The sequence below is a fragment of the Megachile rotundata genome, chromosome 5, assembly GCF_050947335.1.
Source record: "Megachile rotundata isolate GNS110a chromosome 5, iyMegRotu1, whole genome shotgun sequence".
Classification (NCBI taxonomy): domain Eukaryota; kingdom Metazoa; phylum Arthropoda; class Insecta; order Hymenoptera; family Megachilidae; genus Megachile; species Megachile rotundata.
The window spans coordinates 4,537,254-4,561,755 of NC_134987.1; the positions used below are offsets into that span (position 1 = coordinate 4,537,254).

Here is a 24,502-nt window from a genome sequence, read left to right on the forward strand (position 1 = left end):
ACAATGTCTCAGCATAACTCGCGGACATGTTTCTACGTTATAATATGATATTAGGTGAAACAGGATACTTTTGAAAAATTGCACGTTTCTTTTAAAAACAATCTTACCAACTATCATATATAAAACTTACAAACTAGTGACTAATGATATACTTAATCTAACTATCACTAGATAGCACGTCTATAAAGGTCAATTGGCGACACTGGTCGCTGTATGTCAACCCAAGATATAAATTCATAGTGATGTAGGGTAATTCCTAGCTTGCTCACCACACCCCCTCAGTCATTATTAAAAACAGTTGATTTCGAAATAATAGCCTGCGTTTTTGTAAATCAATGAGGAGTCAAATTTATATTTTCTATAATAATAATAGTATTCGTTAATTGTCAGTAAAATATTATTCTTTACTTTTCGATAAACATACACAGCAATATTAATTATAAAGATAGTGAACGGGCTAATGACCACAGTAGTCGACGCCCGCAACAAGAATCAATCAATCAATCAATCAATCAAAGATAGTGAAGGTGCTACCCTTCTTATACGCCTTTCTTGAAGCAGAATCAAAGAATTAAATTGATTTTTATAATAGTTGATTAGAATAATCATAGAGTTCATTGAAAATTCGAGTATAAAAAAAGTGATAGTAATGTAACAATGTGTTTTCAAAAAAGGCTTAGAAATGGAAAATTACTTATTGCAGCAGGTGAAGGTAAATTGGAAGAGGTAAAAAAACTTGTAAAGGAAGGAGCAGATATTAATTTTTCTGATACAGAAGGTAATACTGTTTTACATTATGCAGTTGAGAGTTGTAATTTGGAAGTTGTTCAGCATGTTATAAATGAAATGTACGTCGATATTGATATTGAGAATAACGAGAATAGAACTCCACTTAATATTGCTAAAGAGAGCAAAAAGCAAGATATTATGGAAGCAATAGAAGAGAAAGTATTGTGCAATGCTCTTAATAATTTAGAGACAGTAATTTCTTCTAACACTATAAATGAAAGTATCTTACAGGTAGAAACAGATGTAAAAGGAAAGATTATAAAAAAGATACAAGTTTCCTTACAAGCTCTTGAAGAATTAACAAAGAGTGAAGAAGATATAAAAAAATTTACTCATAAAAATGCAAATGTTTTTTTGCTCTTTTTAGAAGCATTTGCATTACAAGATGTAGAAATAAACAACGAAATAGAAAAAGCACAAAAAGATGAATTGATAAAATGTTTTGGACAAAAAAATTATGAACTTATTAGATCTTTAAGAACTCGTCTTGTTCATCCAAAAGATACAAACATGATAATTGAGCCTAAAAATCTACAAAAGCTTACCAAAATGCATAGTTCAGTAGCAAAAGTTTTTATAAGTTTAAAAAATTATGCAGAGGAAGTATCTGAGAGTCTTAATAAAAAACAAAGTAAATCAGATATAAAAGATCTAACTGAAATATTATTGGATTCAGAAATTCATAAATCTAAGAGCAAACTAACTAAGAACATTTACAATTTATTTGAAAGACTAGTAAAAGTCGCTTATTCAACCAATGTAAAGCAAGAAGAATTAGAAGAGGCAATGTTTGACCTTATTGTAAATATTATTCCTTTTTTATCCCAAGAAGGAGTACCAGAAAATTTACAAAAATTAAAAGATTTAAGAAATGAGCTTTTTCACAATTTTCATGAATATAAGAATTTAAAGGTCAGAAAGTTGGAATTAAAAAAATCTATATCAAATTTAAGGTCTGACATATTTAAATACTATTATTCTCAACGAGTACATGATGTGTTGCAATGCTCATCATGTTGCATAGATAGTGAGGGCATAAAGAAGGATCTCGATGAGAAATCAAGGATTTTAGACAACAAATTTTTTACAGAACTTTCCCATGATGTTCCTCCAGAGGAGGGGGAAAGTTTTGAATATAACTTTGAAAAATCATTATTTCCAAAACAAAATGATATTCAAGTATTAGTAGACCAGTATTTCAAATTCATGACTATTATTGATAGTTGGAAAGAAGAAGAAATAAATCAGTTTGTTAATGAAGATGAAGAAACTACAATTTCAGAACAATATAGAGAATTGAGTGATATACAAAAAAGGGAAATATTTGATGATTTCGTGCAATTGAAGCAAATAGTGCAAAATTTTGATGAGGACTATAAAAAAGAAAAGCAAGAGGAATTGAGAAAGAAGTTAGGTGGGTATGGAATAACAGGGAATTATTTTGATAAAGTGATTGAGTATTATGTAAAGAATGATAAAAACCTTGACCAAAAAACTCAACATCAAGCAGAGAAGGTTAAAGATATCATAATTTGTTTAAGTAAAATAGAAGAAAATGAACAATTTTCAACAGTAAATGTTATTGACCTGTACAAAAGTAAAAATAAATTTAATTATCTGCCCGCATATAATGAGATAGTAAATATATTAATTGCTGATAAAAATATACAGATAAATATTAGTGAAACTGTTATTAATATTCTTAAGACATTTTATAATTCATACAATAAATATCAAATTAAATTTAATAATTTGAAAGAGGCATTTAATGATAAAACGTTTTTATATTGTTTGGTAATTCAAGATATAAAAATAGTTGGTAGTCAAGGCAGTCAGCAGAAGAAGTTTGAATTTAAAGATGAAAATTATGTATTTAGAATCATTAAAAAATTAATACAAATAGAATATACGGCACCTTACATTGCTAGCCTGATAATAAAAGTGCAAAGTGATAAAGTGATCGAAAGAAATGATTTGAGAAAGTTGATAGAAATTTTATTAGAAAAGGATTCATATATAATTCACCTCATCGAATTATTATCTATTGAGAATACAGAACACAACCTATATGAAGAAGTTTGTAATAAAATGCTTGAGAAGAAAGATATTAATGTTAATAGCATGGATATCCTATGTAAAGAATCTAAGCCTGTAAAAGAAATTTTAGGTGTATTAAAAAAAAGAATTGACTCAAAAAATAAACTATCTGACGATGTGGTCAAATTAACAAAAGAAATCTTAAGATCAGTAAACAATGCAATTCTTTACTGGTGTTACCAGTGTGAATATAAGAAAGCAAAAGAAATAGCAGATTTAGTACAATCGACATATGATAAATTGAAAGAAGAAAAACTAATAACGGATGTTGACCCAATTGTTGTATGGCATAAATTAAATTCAGCGAAAGTAATGAATTTTCTAGGGTCAGAAGCAAAACGTCAGGATAAACGTGAAGAAGCAACAGAATATTATAATAAAGCAATGGTCTTCTTAAAAGAAGTTCCTTCTGAAATCGATACCGAGCAATTTTTATTAGTTTTGTCTCGTGAAGCTTATACAAAGAGTTTGCTGCAAGAATTTGAAGAATCTTATGAAAAATACGAAAATTTATGGAAGGAAATTGTAAAATTTGCACTGTATTTAACAAAGGATATTCCAAGATATGATAAAAAGATTTCTATTGATGCAATTAAGTCACAAAGATATGTTGATCTTTTAGCTTTATCTAATGAACATAAAAAATATCTTGATATTCTAGAAATAAGGATGTCTATGGGTTTTCAAAAGGAGTATCAAAAAGAAGGAGGAAAGAAGGAGCTTAATCGTAAAGTAGCATACGAGATTTATAAGGAGGTTTATAACATACAGAAATTAAAATCTGGAATGGAGATTAAAAGTACTTTAGGAACTATGAGAAGGATGGCAAAACTAAATTATCTGATTGCTAATGAAAAGTACACAAAGCATAAATACAAAGACGCCTTACGGTACTACTATGAATCATTAGCAGGGGAGATAAGAATTTTGAAAATACAGGAAGAAAATTATAGTAAATTTCACCCGGTTATTAGAGAAACTAATCTAAAATTTATCAAAAAGATTCTAGATTTTATTGCACAAATAAATGATAGGCTGGGTGATTTAGAACAACAAAATAAATTAAAAGAAAATACTATAATACTAAAATACTATAATACAGCACAAACAATTTTTGATAAACTTTATGATGTTGACAAACATAATTTGTATTTAGAAAAGAGCCAAAAAATAATAAAAAAGATTCAAAATTTAAAACAGGTGAGTACTAAAAATGTAATATCTGAGTCTACTGATAAAGAAAAAAAAAAATATTTCTATCTTATTTGTTGCAATTAAAAATAGAGTTCTACAAGGAAGAACAAAAGGGAATGGAATTTGGAATGGACAGCGAAAAGAAGATGCTTGAATAATTGAAATCGGATCATCATGAAGATTTTTTACAAAGATTTCAACAAATTATTTTCAATTTTAAACCTAACATAAAAAAGAAAATATATCAGTTAACTTACATTTACACTGTGTCACAAATTTTTACTTTTTTTTTAATTTCATAACTGCCACTGTGAAATTCTTATAGATTTTTGCGAGCTGTCTTTTGCAGAAATCTAAAAATATTTAAAGACGAAAATTGCAGAGAAAATCACCATTTAACAAAGAAATTGAAAATATTAACAATTGAATTGTAATTCATACAAGAACAGATGGATAGACTTATGGTTTGTAGTGCAATTAACTACAAAGGAAAAACATCCATACAATTTGTATATGGAAAAATGAAAAGTAGAGATTATCTAATGAATGAAGCTATCATGACACATGCAGAACACATAAATAATGAAGAATACATATTTCAATATGGCAATGCAGCAGTTCATACAGCTTAAATTGTCAAAATATATTTTGATACAAACAATATTGTTATTTTATGGTAGCCAGCAAGGTCACCTAATTTATATATTATGTATTGAGAATATATGAGGCGAAATTAATCCGTCATGTATATCATGGTGCCAAATAATTTAATTCGCCACAAGAATTGAAAATCGCTATAAAGGAAGGTTGAAATTAAATTTCTAAAAAACTGATAACAAAGCTATACAAAAGACTACTAAAAAGACTATTAGAAGTTATAGAAAGAGAAGGAAAATGTATACGTTGAAATTTCAATAAAACTCCAATTTTTGAATAAAATTATTATTTTTCTTCAGTGTATTCTAATTTCTGGAAAACAACGTAGATAACAACAAATTTTTCCTACGTTACAAAAACAGAGAGTATTATTTATGGATATATACACAAAATGTTTACAAAATTACTGAATTTGAGAAACACGGAAAATCTAGGGGTGCCTTACTATTTGGTACAGAGTATAGATTCACGGATAATGTATTTTACACTCAAATGAAACCTAATATTTTCTAAGGGGCAGCACCCTCTGCTTCCTATTGGTGTAAAGTGTAATCTTTACCCCACTATTCCAGGCATGCTATTCAAAGTAGTAAAAGTTGCTAATGTTTTACTACTTGCATTGTAAATACATTGTCATGTATTTCTAATACAATTATATCAGTTTTTAAATATTAGTATTTTATTTATACCCTGAAATACATTTATTTTTATAAAAGTAAAAAAGTATAGAGTAGGACTTACAAAAACTAAGTAAATTAAAATAATATTAGTAGTTAATAGCTGTTTATAACATTCAAGGTTTCTTCGGTAGCTGTGACTGCATCTCCAACAATTTCATTTAACGATGTATTTATTTTGCTTATTTCCTTTGGTATGCTTGCATTAGATATTTCCTCTTTTGCCTGCAAAAACTGGAAATCCATTTGGTACAAACAAAATTAGCAAGTGAATGTGATGTTAATTACATTACAACAGAAAATTATAAAAATACCTGTGTTAGAGAGGAAAAATTTGAATATATCTTTTGTATATCAGCATCCATGGAATACAAATTAGTTTTTGTACTTTTTGTGTTAAACATTGGCCATGACCCAATTGAGGAAAAAGCTTCTATAAATTTTTTTTTTTCTGTGTTAAATAGCAAATTTTGATCTTCCTCACTACCTTGGTTTTCTTCGTTCTGTAGCATTAAAATTTATGTTTTTACATATTACCAACAACGTTTTTCAATGAACTATTTTACCTCTCTGATGCATTCTCTTGTTTGTTCTTCTTTTTTTGATTCACAGGTAGATGATAATTCTTGATATTCAATTAACTCCTTTTGTAAGTTATCAAAATATTGTAAAGATTCAGTATAATTTAACTTTGGTTCAACATTAGATGTCAATGTACTTAGATCTTCATTGATATAAACCTAATTTAAAATATTATACTTATATATTAACTAATATTTATTGCTTTATATACATTAAAATCTATCATATGTGTATATGTATATCTGAACTTCTTGAAGGCATACATTTAATAAATCATCAATGGATTCCTCTTCTTTATATTCAATGTCAGAAGATTCAATAAATACACATTTCATAAAATCCAATAACAATCTTAAGGTTGGAAGTTGTTCCTCAAACTTACAGTTTCCCTACAAAGCAAGTTTTATTGTTTTTTTATTGAAACAGTTTTAAAACATTTCAGTGTAACCAACAACATACCAGTAATAAATTTTTGTCTGTGCATATTCCAATTTCAGAATAACATTTTAATAATTCAGCTAAAAAATAAATAAAATATTTAATTATTATTATGATAATTAATGCGTCTATTTATTTGTAACGCAATTAAAACCTTCTAAAGTGACGCCTTTTAATTTTTGTAATTTAGTAGCAGTAGCCGGAGATTTTTCGATCAGAAGCCAAGATAATAATGAAATTCTATTTTCTCCATTAAGAATCATTGAATCTACGTTCTTAGGTACAGCTGTAGTAATCTTAGGATATCGTATTTTTACTAGAGTATTATAAATATCGGACATTAAATCTTCCATGTTATTCATTATTGAAAGCTAAAATACTTATTTACAAGCTTATACTCTGTTCCATGAGAGAATAGTATATAGTATATACTGTACATGTAGTATAGATGACGATTTATGCAGCCCGACGAACTATAATATATATATGTAGTATGGTAAGTAGCATTGTTTATAGCATGTTTTGTGTTTTATTTTTCAATGTTTCCTTTTACATAACCTGATTTTAATAAAAATTTTATAAATTATAATTTTATTATCAAGATTAAGAATTTCAAATCGAATTCGTTTTACTCATTTATAGTTATTATTGCAATTATGTTAACATGAATTTAATATTCTGAATTCACATATGGAATCATCATAAATAACGTACTAAAAGATATATATATATTTTATGTTAAGCAAACCATCTTCACAATTGTTATGAGATCCCAGAATCACCACATTCAAGCAAAATTGTCATTTAAGAAGATCAACTATGGACAATTCTGAACCTAGACGTACCGCTGTTAAACGGAAACATTCAGTTATTAGCACAAATGATATAGTGCAGAAGAGGTTGCACAAAGATTTACAGAATTCATCTGATGAATTCGATGAAACTAATCAATACAGAATTGTTCCTCATTCTTTAATTAGTCTTATGTACCGAATAGACTTGTCTATTCTTTGTTCACTTAGAAAGTGTATATATAGACATAAGTATCCCTCCTTGTCATTATCTTTTGGAGATACTGAAATTAATAAATTTAATGATATTGTCCTCTGCTATAAAAATAAATCTATTCATGTACATATTGAAAATGTCGAGAAATATTATGTAAATAACAATATCACTTATGCTACATTATTTACTAAAGAAAAGGAAAGACGAAGTTTCTTTATTAATGATTACTTTGAGGATTTTATTAAATATTTAACTTTAAAATTAGATAGTTCATTACACAATTTGGAAAATCTTGTTATCTATACCAATTCAGGATTGGATCTTACAGAAGAAAAGAAATTAAAACCTGGACGATCCAGAAACTTTTTTCCTTTTAAATTCGATAACGTGAGTGTGGAGAAGTGTGAAATTTTGAAAGACTTTCTGTTTACAAATAATAAGATGAGAGAACATGATTTTTATCAGTTTTCACAAGATAAAACAACAAGAGAAGAATTTTTAAGGCGACTACAATTTCCGTCTGCTATGGAGAGAGTAATAAAAGAAAGGAAATTTTTTCAAAGTTCTGAGAGAGAAATAAAAGAAACATTTTTAGATAAATTAGTACTTGCAGTCAATCAGCCAAGTAGAGAAGAGTTAAACAGTATTATTAAAAGTGAAATAGATGAAAACATTGAAGTTCAAGATGATTATATATCATTACAGCAAAGAATATTAAGTAACTTAACAGCTCCAGAAAAGCACAAGAAACTTAGAAACTATGTATCAAAAATTATGTATGAATTTACTTTATTAATGTCATTTTTGCATGATATGTTTTTACATAAGAATTTGTCATTTATAAATTTTGAAACAAAGAGTTATGATACATCTAGTAACATTATTGTGAATTATAAACATAGAATTATTTATATAAGTGTTTATAATGCAGTTGGTGATGTTGATTTTGGTAAATTATTTCCCACAAGAGAACGAGAAAAAGAGAATATGTTTTCTGTTAATAAGCATTTTGGTCTTTTTATTGAAGGGTTAAAAAATGATTTGAGATATTTTGTTATCTATACTAATGCAGGTCTAAATCTTACAGAGGAAGGGAGATTTAAAAAAGGAAAATCTAAATATTTTTATCCTTTAAAATTCAATGGTATAAATATTCAAAAAAAAAGATATAAAGTTTTAAGAGATTGTTCATGCATAAATGAAAATTGTTTGTATCAATTCGAACAGGAACAAATGACTATGGAGAAAGTTTTAGGTCTACTAAAACCACCATCTTCTTTGCAAAAAGAAGAAGAAGAAGAAAGACTTTCTGATGTAAATATAGAAGAAATAAAAGAGAAATTTTTGAATAGACTAATATTTGCAGTTAACCAATTTGGTAAGGAAGAATTGGATAGTGCTATTAGAAATGAGATAAGCAAGTCTAATGTTCCATATAATTACGAAGAGTTATGTGAAGTAGCATTACGTTGGTCTGAGTCTCAGAAATTTGGCTATATTACAAAGAGAATAATGGTAAAGCTTTTGAATGATATTAGAAACAATTGTTCTAGTTATCAAACAATTCAAAATGTAGACATTAATGAAGAAATTAACTTTGCTAAAAGTGTGGTTGGTAGGAAAGGGACACCGTCATTTCATCAGTTTTTAGGTTTTTTAATTAAAGGAGAAGGAAAAATATATTTAGAAGTTCTGAAAAGGAATAAAATACATCTAGCGAACATGTCTAGTATTTTAAATAGATCAGGAAATAATGCTGTAAAAGCTTTTGAAGGATTATATAATCTTTGGTTTGATGAGAAAAAAAATAAAACACAATATTTACAGACTTTAGACAAAGAAGGAATAAATCTAGCTAGTATGTCTAGCATATTGAATGGTGCAGGAAATAATGCTGTAAAAGCTTTTAAAAGATTATACGATCTTTGGTTTGATGAAAAAGGAAATAAAACACAATACTTAAAAACTCTAGAAAAAGGAGGAATAAATCTGACTGGTATGTCCAGTATTTTAAATGGAACAGGAAGTAATGCTTCTATAGCTTATAGAGATTTGTATGATCTTTGGTTTGATGATAAAGGAAATAAAACGGAGTATTTAAAAAGTCTAGAAAACGAAGGAATAAATCTTGCTAGTATGTCCAGTATTTTAAATGGAACAGGAATTAATGCTTCTACAGCTTTTAAACATTTATATGACCTTTGGTTTGATGAAAAAGGAAATAAAACACAATATTTAAAAACTTTAGAAAAAGAAGGAATAAATCTTGCTAATGTGTCTAGTATTTTAAGCGGGGCAGGAGTCAAAGCTCCTAAAGCATTTAAAGACTTATATGATTTATGGTTTGATGCAGAAGGAAATAAAACACAGTGTTTAAAAACTCTTGAAGAAGAAGGGGTAAATCTAGCTAACATGTCAAGTATTTTAAGTAGAGCAGCAGCTAATGCTGCAACTGCTTTTAAAGGATTATACGATCTGTGGTTTGATTCAGAAGGAAATAAAACACAATATTTAAAAATTCTAGAAAAAGAAGGAATGAATATAGTTAATATATCTAGTATCTTGCATGGTGCAGCAGCTAATGCTGTAAAAGCTTTTGAAGAATTATATAATACTTTTTTTGATGAACAAGGGAATAAAAAACTGCATTTAATGCACTTCATTGGAGAAAAAGATGAAAAACAGAGTTTTATGCTGAATAACTTGTCCAGTATATTAAATGGAGCAGGAGCTAATCCTCGAGATGCTTTTGAAAAATTACATAGTGTTTGTTTTAATAGTGATGGCACAAAAACAAAATTTTTAGATGATTTCTATAAGGCTGATTTTAAGGCAAGCCATCTATCTTGTATGTTATGTGGGGCAGGAGTTCATGCTTCTTCTATTTTAGAAAAATTACATAATATTTTTTTTACTGATAACGGAGAAAAAACAAAACTTTTAGATGATTTATATAAAGTAGGTTTTACACCAGGTGATTTATGCAATATGTTGAGTGGAGCCGTAGATAGTTTAGAAAAATTTCACCGGTTTTGTTTTGTAGAAGAGACAAAAAAGTATTTAAATCGCTTCTTAAATGATAAAAATGGTTTCACACTAAGTGGTTTAAGTAGTATACTGCATGGAGCAAGAACTAACATTTGTTCTGCTTTAAAAGATTTTTATAGTGTTTGTTTTGATGAAATAGGAAATAAAACACAGATTTTAGATGATTTCTATATTGCAGGTTTTACACCTAATGATTTATCCCATATATTATCTATGGCAGGAAATAATGCTGCTTTTGTTTTGAGAAATTTCCATAAATCTTGTTTTCATAAAAAAAATTACTTAAATCACTTTTTAGCACAGAAGAAGCTTTTTACACCAAAAGATTTATCTAAAATATTACATGGAATAGGAATTAATATATCTCCTGCTTTTAAAAAATTGCACAATCTTTGTTTTGATAAAACAGGGAACAAAACAAAGTATTTAAAAAATCTTATAAAAAATTACCACCACAAGATGTTCGATATATTATATCAAAAAGTTAGAAAAGGTCCTACTTGATTAGATGATGCATCGTTTCAATAACAATATTGATGCTACAGAAAATAAAAAAATAAAAATTTAAATTTTCATTTGGGAGATAAGTTTTATATGACCTAATGTAGAAAACTGTACAGTTCCAAAACAAAATCATATTATAATTTTAGGTTTATAAAATTTATTATTTTTATAATTTTTGTAAGTTTTATAACTCATATTGTTCAAGTAATTAAATTGTCAATGAAATATACTATTGATTAAGAGAAATTAATCGAAAATGCTAAACAAAGCATTTTTTTTAATGATGTTAGGTCTATAATTTGGCATTCTATTTTGATATCTTATAAAGTTGACCAACTCCCCTTAAAGGCTCTAATAATTTACTTGCTATAATTTTGTATTTATAAACTGTGACAATTTGTAATATTTTCTTTTCTTTATTATTATGGCATCACATAATACATATTAGTTTAATTACCATTTGCTGTACTTTCAAAAAATTCTTCAACCAGCTGCTGTAATTTAACAATACTTTTATTTTCAGAAAAGTCAGATAATATTTTACCTTTTTTATCTTCTTATATATATCTACCTTTTTTATACCATATTTATGGAAAGATCTGATAATTTTTAATAAGCCATTCTTAGCAGTTATGTAAAGTGATGTAGTATCACTGGCAATGCTTACAGCATTTATGAAGTTATTTAATTTGTTATTACTTAGATATTGCAATAAAACTTCAACAGTTTGTTTAAAACGGCAATATGTAATATTTCTGTTAGTTACTGGAATGGCATTAGCTTAATTTGTTAATAAAATATTCACAATATTTATCACCAGCAACATAATGCAATGACATCCACTTTTTATACCTTCAAACAATTCTTCTATCATCATCTACAATTTTACAACATTTACATTTCTACTTTCCTTTATACAATGTTGCAGTAAAACATATTTATATAATTTAGTCCTAGCATCAAAATGCGTTTCCTCTCACGCAGAAACTTAACTATATTTAAATTATCAACTTCTGTTTTCAAATAGATATAACATTTTTATGTCTTTTTTTCTATCTTTTTATATTCCTTCTCTATAGTAAGAAGAAACCAAATTAGTCCAAGGTGATTATGTTTTGTTGTTATATGCAAAAGTATAACATAATTCTTATTAACATAATGCTAATCTCTATAATTTTCAGCATTAACGTTAATTCTTGTTTCTAGTAAGCACTTATTATTGACAAGACATGACGTTGTTGCGATTCTTCTCGTTGAATTTAGGGATTTTGTTGGCGAGGTCTAATTCTCAAGTAGCACTATGGGCGCTTGGTTTAATCAAACAACAAAAAGGAAAAATAAATAAACTAATTGATATTTTGAAACGAATTAAATAAACTAAACAACTAAATTTAACTTTGAAATTCTTTAATAAACTTTAACAAGGATTATCTTTTAAACTAATAAAATGAAACTGTATTAATAAAACGAATTTTATATTTGGTTCTACTAAGTGAAGAATACGTGCGTTACTTTCTAGCTCTGAGAATTGAATGACAAAAATAGATTTCTAATTGAAAATCAAGGATAATTATGAATTTATTTTACAATTTGTTTCATTTCCTCCAATAAAATTAATATTTATAATTAAAAAGTCATTAATTGGCTGCCTTATCATCCTTCACTTATTAGATTAGAGTATTTACAAGTTGTCTATGATTTTAGTTTACAATTTATCAAATACATCCTGTGTTCTTCTTTAAACTGAACCTTTTTACAATCTAAATTTTTCGCGTTTATAAGTTACATATTTTGTCGCAAGATGGAGCTGCTCATACATTATGTGTGGGGACTGAGGTTCGCGAAGGAGAACCCGGTGTAAGAAATGACGCACGACGACTTTTCTTGCTATTTGCAAGGATTGTACTTTTTTTTAAGACGCGCACGTGCTGACTCTTTTTCTTTCATACAAGAAGTGGAAGAACGACGTTCTTCTTTTTCGCGCCGCGTTCCTTATAAACTAGTCTTACCAACTACTATTTACAACTTAACCTAAGAAATAAAAAGTAACTAAAAATAGGAACTGTCCAGAGGGCGCATGTGTCGCTGTCGGTACAGTCGCCACATATGTGTGGTAATCATCGGAGTCGTCGTCGGTCAAGAGGAATTTTATTTTCAAGCCGTCGATAAAGAAGAATTTTATTTGTATTTGATATTCAATTTTATTTATGTTCAATTGTATTTTTAAAAGGAAAACGTTCGTTATTCATTCTATAATCAAATCTAAATTCAAAACCACATATTTTAAAATCAATTTCAATAAATCAGTTATTTTTGAAAGTTATAATTGACTATTTTAAATATAGAAAAACACTCTCTATATATGTTTCGCTTCTTCTATATTCATACAGAATTAGGTTGGCAACAAATCCCAGCACACAACACCGTCAATACGCCGGTGGTTTCCCCTTTGTTGTCATTTTACTCAAAGTTGGAGCTCCTGGTACAGTAATTATTATGTTTCATTTTTTCAACAAAAGACACGCGACTTAGAGGGTTTCTGTTTGCAAATCAAACGACGTGTACGGCATTGTCTACAGATATAATTTCGTAGTCACTAGTAATAGCTTTATGAGCTTTAATAATACGCAAGCAAGATCCTATCAATTAAATATAGCTTGGAAGATTCGGAAATAAGACAATAAGGTATTTTTTATATTTGCAATATTTTTTAAAAAACGTTAATCTTTAATGAAGCTATGTAGCTTCATACCATAGCTTATTTCACTTTTCGTGATATATTAGGGGGACTGAAAAGTATTCAAAATTTCTTCGATGAGCTCATTCATAGTTTGTGTCGAGACACGGTCCCACAAACACGTAAATTTTATTATTACGATTAAGCTTGGTTGTAAATTTTATTTTTCGGTCAACAAATTTTTGTTCTACTAAGGAGAAAAAATGTCAAACCCAATAATATAAGAGTCACACTTACGATAACACGAGCCTCATGCTGCAAAAATAGCACAGGAAAAATAAGGAAACTTGGGTTTGAACTTTTACTTCATCCACCATATTCTGGGCTAATGACCATGGCAGTCGATGCCCATAACATTAATCATCATCATCATCATCCACCATATTCACACTAGATCTCGCACCGTCGAATTATCATCTTTTCAGATGGTTAGTTTACCAATGTTAGAGAAGTAAAAATGTGCTTGGAAAAGTGTTCAAATGAAAAATCGAAGAACTTTTTTAAAAAGGGAATCGAACAATTGCCTTTATGCTGGCAAAAAGTGTTAGAAAATGATGGAAATTATTTCGTTGATTAGTATTTAAGATTTCTTTTATAAATAAATGTTTTTCGCCAGCAAACAAGATTTTACCTGTTTTTCGGTCCCCCTAATATATTGATTCTTTGAAACATTCTGCATAAAAGAAATATAGAAGTATGATATTAAAAAATCAATTCCTAAGATATTTCAAACTTTTACATGAAATATCTAATTATATTTAAAATATTTTACAAACTATTAATTTTTGTAACATTATACTATAATACTTTTTTACAAAAATGTTCTGAAGAACTATAAAATAACTTTTCTAAAAGAAATTTTTTTTTATGAGTATTTAAAAATCGGATAATATTGAAGTGTCCTGGTGGAGGGAAAAGACCTTCGAATACCAAATGGTACCTACAGTAGCCTATTGGTTTCAGAAATATTAATTAAAAACTGTCTTTTTAGTATACGAGATAAAATAATTTCAATGTTGTGGAAGTAATACAAAATAATGTATTTTATAGATAGGGTCACCTTGTAATTCGGTGACCTCTGCATCGGTAATTAGTATAGCGGCGATGGTTGTATTAGTTATGTCTCTACAAGCAAAATTTAATTAATATGTCAGAAACTAATAAAATACGGCACATACTGCTTGATATTTAAGGTGTCCCTACTTTCATTTCTCACGTATCCAAAGCACATGTCGATCGAACATCGGGATACCTCGATTTTATGTACAAATTTTTATTTCGTTGTTTTACAAGTAATGATATTTGATAAATTTATAACCTTATGATATAAGGAAATGAAATGTAATGCATAAGTTTAAGTAATTTTGTATTTATTAATCTATTTATTTTTTGTTTATAAAAAATAGACTACATCAGCTTCATCTGTAATCTACAGTTTGGTAAAACGCTGAGGAGTAAAACATCTGCACTAGTTATAGCTACTTCCCTTCGTTTAAACAACTTTAATTCGTGTACCTTGGAAAATATGACTTATACAGACTTTTCGGCTTCGGTTGAGTTGTTGTCTCTACATAAATGGTGCACTTTAGATAAATTTATTGAATTTATACGAATAATTCAAGAAGCAACTCCTGCAGACTACCAGAGATGGCGAAATGTAAAAGTTCCTTTGTTTACTATGTTGCATAATATCGCTCCGTTTACACGTAAAATTCGATTTCCGAACAAATTTTATGTGTGTATATCACATTCTAGTATTAGAGTATGGTTCGAGAAGATATTGCAATTGTTGACAACACTTGACGCATCCTATGAAGATCGTAATATTTGTATTAAATATAAGCGTTTATGTGACACTGCCGCATCTAATCTGGCAAACATTTGTTATTGTCTAGATCCGACAACTCTTGCCAAGAATGGTATTTACAACCAGGAGACTTTTGAAAGTATATTCCGTTTAACTTGGCAGTGAATTTATTTATAGACTGCTCTTGCTTTGTAAAAAAATTATAAATAATTTGTGTGCTTTGGCACAATTCACAAGACTACTTGTACTAACAAAATGATTATAGCTCTACTTCGGATTTATTACATATACTTTAAATCTTTGTAGCTTTTATTTCAAAAAGGGTATCCTCTATCAATTTATTTTTTGTAGAAATACAATTATAAAATATTTTTAAAAAATTATTAGGTTACTTCACACATAATGTACATATTAATAACTGTAATTAAAGTCAAAATTGTAGAAATAGTTTCCAATATCTTTCCGACACTCATTTCACTTTATTGCCCTTACCATGGCACTCTTTACACATTCATACTGCAAATTAAGTTATGTAACTTTTGTTATTCAAATTTACACATTTTATATAATTTATATTTATACAGCATAATTAATTAATTATATACAATTTAAACTACTAATAAGGCGGCGGTTGATGTTGATAATGTTGCGGTGGTTGGCTTAAATGCCGTTGTAAATGTGTCACTAATTGAGGAGTTGGTTGTTGCCCACCCGCATTGCCTTGCTGCTGCTGTTGTTGCTGTTGCACTTGTTGCTGCTGCTGTGCTTGCTGTTGTTGTTGTTGCATTGCAAGCATTTGTTGTCTTATCCGCTGTTGATTTATTGCCTGCTGCTGCAATTAAAATAATTACAATTATTCAAAATGTATGTAATTGCAAAATATACAAAACGATACAGTTTTATGTAACAGTAGAAATTAAATAAAGAAAGCTTTTATAAGTTTTGAAGTTTATTTGAAGAATTTACTTATTTTATATTAAAATACACTTATTTAAATACTTAGTAATATCATTAAATAATGTAAAGAACATATAAAATTTAAAAAAATAGTAATCTAATAAACTTACTTGTTGAAACTGTTGATTTTGTTGCAAACCAACGCTGGCAGTACCTACTCCTGTCACTCCAACTGTACCAGGTTTTCCACTAGTTTGTCTATAAGGTGGTGCTGGTTGATTTTGAACACCACCTGCCATTGGACCCATTGTATTCATAGTGACATTCGGAGCCTGAAAATATGAAGAAATAAATAATAGTTTTCTCGGTAACCTTTCTATTGGAATAAAATTGTCTGTGGTCGTTTCATTTTTTTCATTAGAATAGTACTTGAAGGTATGGCGGTCTTGTGGCTCCAGGCTGTAAACGTTGCGGAATATATTCTTGTCCTCTCTGAGGTCCCATTATTTGTTGTTGATTGGGGAACATCATGTTCTGCTGCTGATTCATTAAACCTTGCTGCTGTTGCTGCTGTTGTAATAACTGTTGTTGTTGTTGCGCTTGTTGAGGTGCCTGTTGCTGCTGCTGCTGCTGCTGTTGCTGTGGTATCATTTGTTGGCCTCCATATCCTGCATAATTTTGATTCATACCTACCAAAAAATATCGTAAAATTATGAGTAATAAATATTGAAATATATTAAGAATAATAATTACCTTGTTGCATTCCAGTATAAATTCCTTGTTGTTGCGCTTGTTGTTGTTGCTGTTGTTGTGAAGCAAACATTCCTTGCTGTGGGTTGATGTTTGGAGCTCCATGCTGAGCTCTTAACTGTTGTCTAATAAACTGTTGTCTTTGCATACCTTGGAATGCTCCTGGTCCACCAACAGGCGCAGCATTCGGTTGTTGTTGAGAGCTTATTAATTGATTGGATGGCAATCGTAAACGTAACATATGAGAAAGTGCCTGTTTTGACTGATTGTTCATGCCAGGTCTATCATATCTTGGTCCAACTGGAGTTGGTGGTAACTGCTGACCATATCCGTATTGCTGTGCTGGTGTGTGAGTTTGTTGGTTAGCGTACCACGGTTGCTGATGCTGTGGTGGTTGACCAGTAAACATTCCAGGCTGTTGTGAGACAGGTACTTGTTGATTTCCGAATGCTATTTGTTGCAACTGATTGGTTGGTTGCTATATAACACACAAATAATAATAAGAAAATGAATACATGTATTTAATAAACTTTAAATTTAATAAAATAAAGTAAACCTGAATTTGCTGTGTTACAGGCGTAGTAGGTGTAGCTGCACCTTTATTTTTTCTATGTCTTCGAGATTTCATACCCTTGCCTTTACCATTAGTTACAGCAGTACCAATTATGTTACCACCAACGCTATTTGCCACTCTTCCAGGAGAATCAATACTCATTGGAGTATCAGCTTTTCCAGGTTCAGATTCCTTTTTATCCGGCTCTAAATCTTCTGCAGGTAATGGTGGTGGATCTAAATAGTGGCTGGGTGGTCTAATTTGACTATGGGTATGATATCGTAACAGCTTATGCGCATTTTGGTATGTAAGAGGTTTACGTTCTAATCTAACTGCTCTGAACCAAGCCCAAGATATTGGTGCTGGATTTTTATGACCTTCCAATACTTCCCAAGCTGATACTCTTTGAGAATCACATACTTGCAAACCCTAATAAATTGATTTTTATATCACAAAACTTTTAATTTTATTATATTTCAATTTCATTCAGTTTAAGTATACAATATTTCTCAAATATTCTAATTTACCTGTTTTTTATCGATGCTATCAAAACCAGCTATCTTATTGCCTTTTGTATCTGTTAGACATCCAACTGGTTCACATGTAATGACTTCCATCGTCAATTTCGGTAAAGGTAATAATTGTCTAACATATCTAATACTCGGAGAATTTCTATCTCCAAGCTCTTTCTTTAATTTTTTCATTAAGTTTTGATAATGTTTTTTATTTTCATCTTTTTCAGATTGTGAATCAGAAACTAGGGTAGAATGTATTAGAGTTGCTAACATATCTATGACAGTGGTGAATAATTCAAAATTATTATTCAAATCTATAACACCATAGCTAACCAACTGAACTAACAGAATAGCCCAATCAGTGGTAGCAGTTGTATTCCTTTGTATGGTATCGAAAACACCACCAACAAGACTAAATCTTAATTGTAATGCATCTTGCAACACTTCTCTCGATTTAGGATCTTCAGTAGCGAAGTTTTTCTCTTCTTTACTGATATTCAAAAACTGCGATAGCTGCGAATGTAATGACATCAGCAAACCTTCCCTTTGATCATCTTGGCCTTTAAGACAAGTGAGTACTAGTGAGAGAAACGGCTGATGATTAAAGAGCGACGGTGATTTTGATCTGCTTCTTTCGCGACCGGCTGTTGTTTTCGACCAGTTACCAGATTCTAGAACTTGACCTGCTACTTTAAGAACTCGACCTTGCACCGCACTTGGTAATTTTGAAACAAGCGGCGCAACCAACCATATCGATCCAGATCGTTTGTCTGATTTACTCGACATAGTATTTAGCTGGAAAACGTCGATTGCAGCTTTAGCGACAGTATCTAACCATTGCGATAGGTCGCTTGATCCTGGGGGAAATTGTTTGTACATAAGTTGTAAGTCGAGCCACGACATTCTTAAACTCCATTGTTCTAGATTCTCCAAGATATTTGTTATGTGAGTTTTTTGGTCAATAAATGCGTCTATGGATGTCTCTGGGTAACAGATCATGTGGAGCAATCGTTGAGCTTGACGAGGTGTTAACATATTATCAAGCAACATGTCAGGATGGCAAAGTTCCTCTGGATTTTGTAAACACCTTTCTAATACCCATTCTTGGCTACAAATTTGTCTTAAAACATGTTGTGCGAAATCTGATAATCCTTTAACATTTTCGGTAGTCATTCCAGCACTACTATTAGACGAAGACATTGCTAGATCAAGTCCTAAGTCATCGCCACCTCCCAAAATATCACTTGTACCTAAGATATGACTGATCGATAATTCACTTGATCCACCAGTATTCACACCTACACCAACGCCAACACTAGCTGGTCCACCTGCTTTACTAGAATGATTCATTGGTACATCCGGTTTCTTTGGTGGTTGTTTACCAGCAGTTGCATCAGCAACAACGAGTATAGCTTTAAGTACTGCTAGCACTGGACCAACCCTGATGTTGTTATGAGCAGCTGCCAGTAAGTGTCTATCACAACTTAATTTTATGCTGTAACCCCTAGAGTTCCCATTTGGTAAGGGGTGAGGGCTTGTACTCACGGAATACAAAGCCGGTTGAGGACATTCGACTGTTTTAAACAGACGTAAAAGCAAGTGGCATGTTAAACGTGCCCCAGCTTCAGCTTCCATATCTGCATCTCCACGACCTTCATTGCAAGCTTTAACTAAGGATGGCAGTGCTATATGCACAACAAAATCTTCTAAAGAAAAACAATGTCTTGCTGTAAAAATAAAATACTATTATAACAACACATTTTCTTCTTACTGTGGTATTCGCACTGCTTTCATTAAATGGAATTTAATTATAAGATAAAATTGTTATCAAATATAAAATATTTACCAATTAAAATTGACGTGAATACGGCTAGAGAATTATGTATACTCAAATCTTGCACATCTACTTGATTTAGAACGTCAATATAAAATGCAGAACTACTCGAAGAACAACATAGTGCCATAAGGACCCCTAGCCACTCAGCATTAAGAGCATTGCAGCAAGCTGTTAATTCTGCGCATGTTATCGCAATATCATTTAATTTGTCATTATCTGTTTCACTACAAACTGCGACAATCGCATTGCAAACAAAACTATAACGATTCGCCGGTGTCTCGTTTAATTGTCTAGCCCATTGTGGTTCGATTTTTCCTCCGCGCCTTGGGCTAGTAAAAACATCCACCATAAATTGTGAATTATATACATGACTCGATGTAGTCGGTTGTAACGTACTGTAAAGAGCTGTTCGAATTTTAGGGTAAGCATTACTAAATGCTTCTACTCCGTGTGGTTTTGTTTTTAACAAAGAACAAGACGAGTATAAATCATATAGATGCGCTAATACGCATCGTTCGGCAGAACTGCAATCGCTAGGATTTGATACGTGTTTTACGACTTTACAAAGTAAATCAAATACTGCCGTTGTTTGCTCAGGAGACACTAAAAAAATAAATTAAACTCGCTTATTATTTATAATTCTTTTAAAATTTTTGTTATTACTTGGATTTTACTTGACAATACTTACACAATAAACAACAATGATATCTTCTTAATACCCCTACAACATATAGACTTAAACTGGTAGTATAACTTCTAACCAGTTGACTATTTCTAACTGTTAACTGTGCTTCTACTTCTGGTAATTCTTTTAGTATTTGAATACAAACGTCTATTAAACCATATATATTTAGAGCTAGTTCCATTAAATCAAATAAAAAGGCAACGTGTTCTTGTACTGGTAAATAAGATGATCCAGCCAGTGCAAATGTATTTAACATTTCAATAACTTGAGTTGCGCATTGCCATGTTACTACATGCTGATCAAAGTAACTTAAATTTTGGAACTTTAAAGTGATTGCCTCAAAGTTAAATTCACTACGGGAATGTTTTTTAACTTTTCCACCTTCTGCAACGTCGATACTAAATTTTTTTCCAAATAATTTACACACTTCTTTTGTCATTTTTTTAACAATATGTCTAGCCTCGTCTCTAACACGACCTACTCCATAAAGTAGTACATGTCGTTGGTTACAGTCATGCTGACTACATGTTTCATCCTTTAAACATGATGATAAAATATTTATAACATTTTGTCATTTTGTTAAATTTATATATTAAATTTTGACAATTACCTGAGGTAATGGAAAATGAGTTGTATATAATAAGTGTCTACTATGGCTCGATGGTATTTTAGAATCTAATCCTTCTTGAGTTCCATGTCCAGCTAGTGCATCTTCTTTTGGACTATCAGGGGCATCCATACTATTTTGTTGATCTTCTTTAATGTGTTGTAACAACTTGTCCAAGTCATCGTCAATTTTACTATCATCGTAATCCATTGTTCGTCCGTGATCTGTTACTTCCAATTTGGTTGGTTTTAAATCTATTCCTGGAAATAGGCTGTCTTCATCAATTGATTCTCGATTATTTGGAGTTCCTGGTTTGCTAGCCACAGGACCTAAATAATAAAAAATAGAACTCAGAACCTCTTAGATAAATATTGCAGTCATAGAAATTAAACATTACAATAGAACTTTATTATTTTTCAGCCTCATAGTCATGAAAAAGTAGGAATCAACATTAATATACTATACCTTGTATAAGGTCTCCTCTGGAAATAAGTGTGCACATGTATGCATCATGTGAAAACACGTCATGCCTAATTAATTCTGAAAATAAGTGAACCAAATTCGTAAACTGAACTTTTGATTGGGCAGGTGTATTATCTAGTACCGGCGCATCCATGTCCAAAAACTTCATAAGTAATGGTTGAAAAATTGGAAGTACAGGTGGACTTCCGTTACTACAAATGCTATCTTTATCATCATTATCGTTTGTTTCTCCAGTAACTTCGCTTTGTCTTTTCTCAAGTAATTTCGCAACTGCCATCGCTCTATGTTCTCCCCATCGTTCAGCACTTACAGCCCATTCACACAGTATTTCAACTACAGCCGAATCTTGTTGTGGATTATATTCCGGCTTTGTATCTCGTTCATTGGCAGTATCTTTCGGTGGCGATGTAAATATTTTGGCATATAAAGTATCTAATGAATTGGTAGAATCCATTCTGTCGAAACTATGACGGTCTAATGCATCTAACGCAGCTAAAACTTTAGTTGTTGTTATTCCAGCACTACTTTGCTGCCATTTATCACATGACCATTTCCCTTCAGCAGCTTGAGATCTTGCCCGAATATTCTCTTGAGCAATTTTTAACTGTTTTAGTGTAGGATTAGTTGCAGTTGCTGGTGGAGATGGTAAAGTTGTTGGAGGACATGGTAAATAATCCAATGGAGAACCATTTAACACAGATGGAGCTTTTCCTTCGCCGACACTATTCCATACTAATGCTGTTGGACATTCCAAAGTAATAACCTAAACAATAACCAATTTGTTTATGTATTATGTAAATAAAACTATTATAAATATATGCAATAAAGACTTATTACCTGTATTATTGTTGATAAACTGTAAATAACATCTCTGTGATGTGGACATGACAAATAGTCATTAAAAGCAGTAGTTAATGGATTTTGCATATGACTAGCAGTGGCAGTGTCTTTTCCACCATTAACTTCGCTTTTAATTATGGACGGACTTTGTGGATTGCCATTAGTTTCTATATTACTACACATATGTGCCAATTTACGACAACACAGATATGCTAAACGTCTGGCTAATAATTCAGACTGCACAAATTCTTCTAAATATTGCAGTGCTAATGGTAACAGAAGTTTTAAAATACCATCCTCTAAAGGAGAAGATTTAATTTTGTCTAATAATTCTAAAATCCATTGTAATAATTCTTGTCTATCTAGTAATCCCTCTTCAAACATATACTTTGCCAATTGTACACAATAATGCCACTGTTTCAATGCTAATTTATGTTCCTCATTCATGACATTTCCTACTGTCACTTGATTACTTGAATTTGGCGTAGCTGGCTGATTATTAGCAACTCCATTATTATTATTAGTGCTATTATTAACATTATTGTTACTGTTATTGTTGCTATTGTTGTTTCCAGTACCATTGGTATTACAGGAACTATTTGTGATACCATTGTTGCTAATGCTATTTGTCACATAATTATTTATATAATAATATTCTTGTAGCTTTGAAAGTTGATCTTTCAAAAACTTTATAAGAGTTCCTGTCCACTCTGAATAAAGAAAAAAAAAAATTAATTAAGACTATTATACATACATGTTTACACTTTAACTATGATATTAATTATAAGTTTGATTTGAAAATAATAAAAAGATCTAAATATTTACTTCCAATCTAGTTTTTAACAACACTATTTTTATAAATCAAAATTGTACTTGTTAATGTACATGCTGCATATATGTATAAAATTAAATCAACCAAGAAATTATTATTCTGAATATTTCAGTCGTATTATTATAAAAAGAATTAAAAATTTTGTAAATCATTGCTAATCAAATTTATTTCTTAATAAAAGATCTTATATAACTTCTTATACAAAAAGTCAGCAATAATATTTTACATCATTAATTTATATAAAGTAATACCTTATACTGAAATTTAAGTCTTATAGATATAACATAAAATTTTTAACATTTCTCATTTCAAAATTTATAATAAACTACAAATTATGAAATTCTATAATTAGTTACCTGTAGTTGGATCAGGTAGTTGCCTCTTTTTTATTTTGGCTTCAGAAACTGCTACTGTATAAGCAGAACTTAGTTTAATAAACCATGCAGCTCTAAGCATTGGTACTTGGTATTCGCAAAGCATCATAAATATTTCTTCTTTCTTATTAAAATTAGGAGCCTTTTTTGCAAGAGCTATTAATGGTTTGCAACCAGATAGATCCTTAAACCATGCCTCAATACCATTTTTTGTTCTTGCAGTTACTGGCCAGAAATTATCTTTTGGGTTGATCTGTTGTCGCTTCCTTCCTGTGTCCGGCATGGTAGAAAGCTCTTCCTTCTTCGCAAGAATTGCATTGAAATATGCTCCCACCTTAGCAGCAGTGACATTACAATGTCTTGCAGTTCCAAACTCATCTGATAACTGAGGCATTGTAGCAAAGCCATGTTTGACATTTATGGAACTGAGTTCGTCTTCTTTCTGTTTAGGTTCTTGAGGATAAACATCAGGCGGCCCTAATCTAGGCCGTTTTAGTGGCCGTTTCTCATACAATATTCCCATCATGGTATAAGGAAATAATCAGAATTAGCAATTGGATATTGACATCATTTAAATAAATAATAAAGAAA

General features: G+C 30.3%; 4 protein-coding genes across 6 annotated transcripts; 2 read left to right on the forward strand and 2 right to left on the reverse strand.

The window, feature by feature from the left end:
• Window positions 1–237: 237 nt before the first annotated feature.
• Window positions 238–5,406, forward strand: LOC105662428 (uncharacterized). Its single transcript, XM_076531997.1, has 2 exons — window positions 238–4,086; window positions 4,171–5,406. The coding sequence occupies exons 1-2, from the start codon at window positions 658–660 to the stop codon at window positions 4,240–4,242; spliced, it is 3,501 nt and encodes a 1,166-aa protein (XP_076388112.1). The 5' UTR covers window positions 238–657; the 3' UTR covers window positions 4,243–5,406.
• LOC105662429 (uncharacterized) lies at window positions 5,390–6,796 on the reverse strand. The gene is made up of 6 exons (XM_012284631.2): window positions 6,589–6,796; window positions 6,456–6,514; window positions 6,260–6,385; window positions 5,981–6,154; window positions 5,729–5,917; window positions 5,390–5,648 (listed from the first exon to the last, which is right to left on the reverse strand). Exons 1-6 carry the CDS (start codon window positions 6,794–6,796, stop codon window positions 5,511–5,513), a joined length of 894 nt encoding a protein of 297 aa, XP_012140021.1. The 3' UTR covers window positions 5,390–5,510.
• LOC105662430 (uncharacterized) lies at window positions 6,791–16,490 on the forward strand. 3 transcript variants are annotated; one of them, XR_013038257.1, is made up of 3 exons: window positions 6,791–6,930; window positions 7,178–13,679; window positions 15,138–16,490. XR_013038257.1 is itself a non-coding variant. In XM_012284633.2 (2 exons), exon 2 carries the CDS (start codon window positions 7,254–7,256, stop codon window positions 10,992–10,994), a length of 3,741 nt encoding a protein of 1,246 aa, XP_012140023.1. In that variant the 5' UTR covers window positions 6,791–6,930; window positions 7,178–7,253; the 3' UTR covers window positions 10,995–13,680. The 3 variants fall into 3 exon arrangements, 1 of the variants encoding a protein (XP_012140023.1); XM_012284633.2 differs by lacking the exon at window positions 15,138–16,490 and having other exon boundaries at window positions 7,178–13,680; XR_013038258.1 differs by having other exon boundaries at window positions 6,865–13,679.
• On the reverse strand, window positions 16,076–24,437 carry kto (mediator complex subunit kohtalo). Its single transcript, XM_003703007.3, has 12 exons — window positions 23,894–24,437; window positions 22,703–23,415; window positions 21,848–22,628; window positions 21,386–21,711; window positions 20,779–21,310; window positions 20,100–20,693; window positions 18,266–19,980; window positions 17,742–18,167; window positions 17,189–17,663; window positions 16,865–17,124; window positions 16,606–16,767; window positions 16,076–16,370 (listed from the first exon to the last, which is right to left on the reverse strand). The coding sequence occupies exons 1-12, from the start codon at window positions 24,435–24,437 to the stop codon at window positions 16,155–16,157; spliced, it is 6,744 nt and encodes a 2,247-aa protein (XP_003703055.2). The 3' UTR covers window positions 16,076–16,154.
• Between the last annotated feature and the right edge of the window lie 65 nt (window positions 24,438–24,502).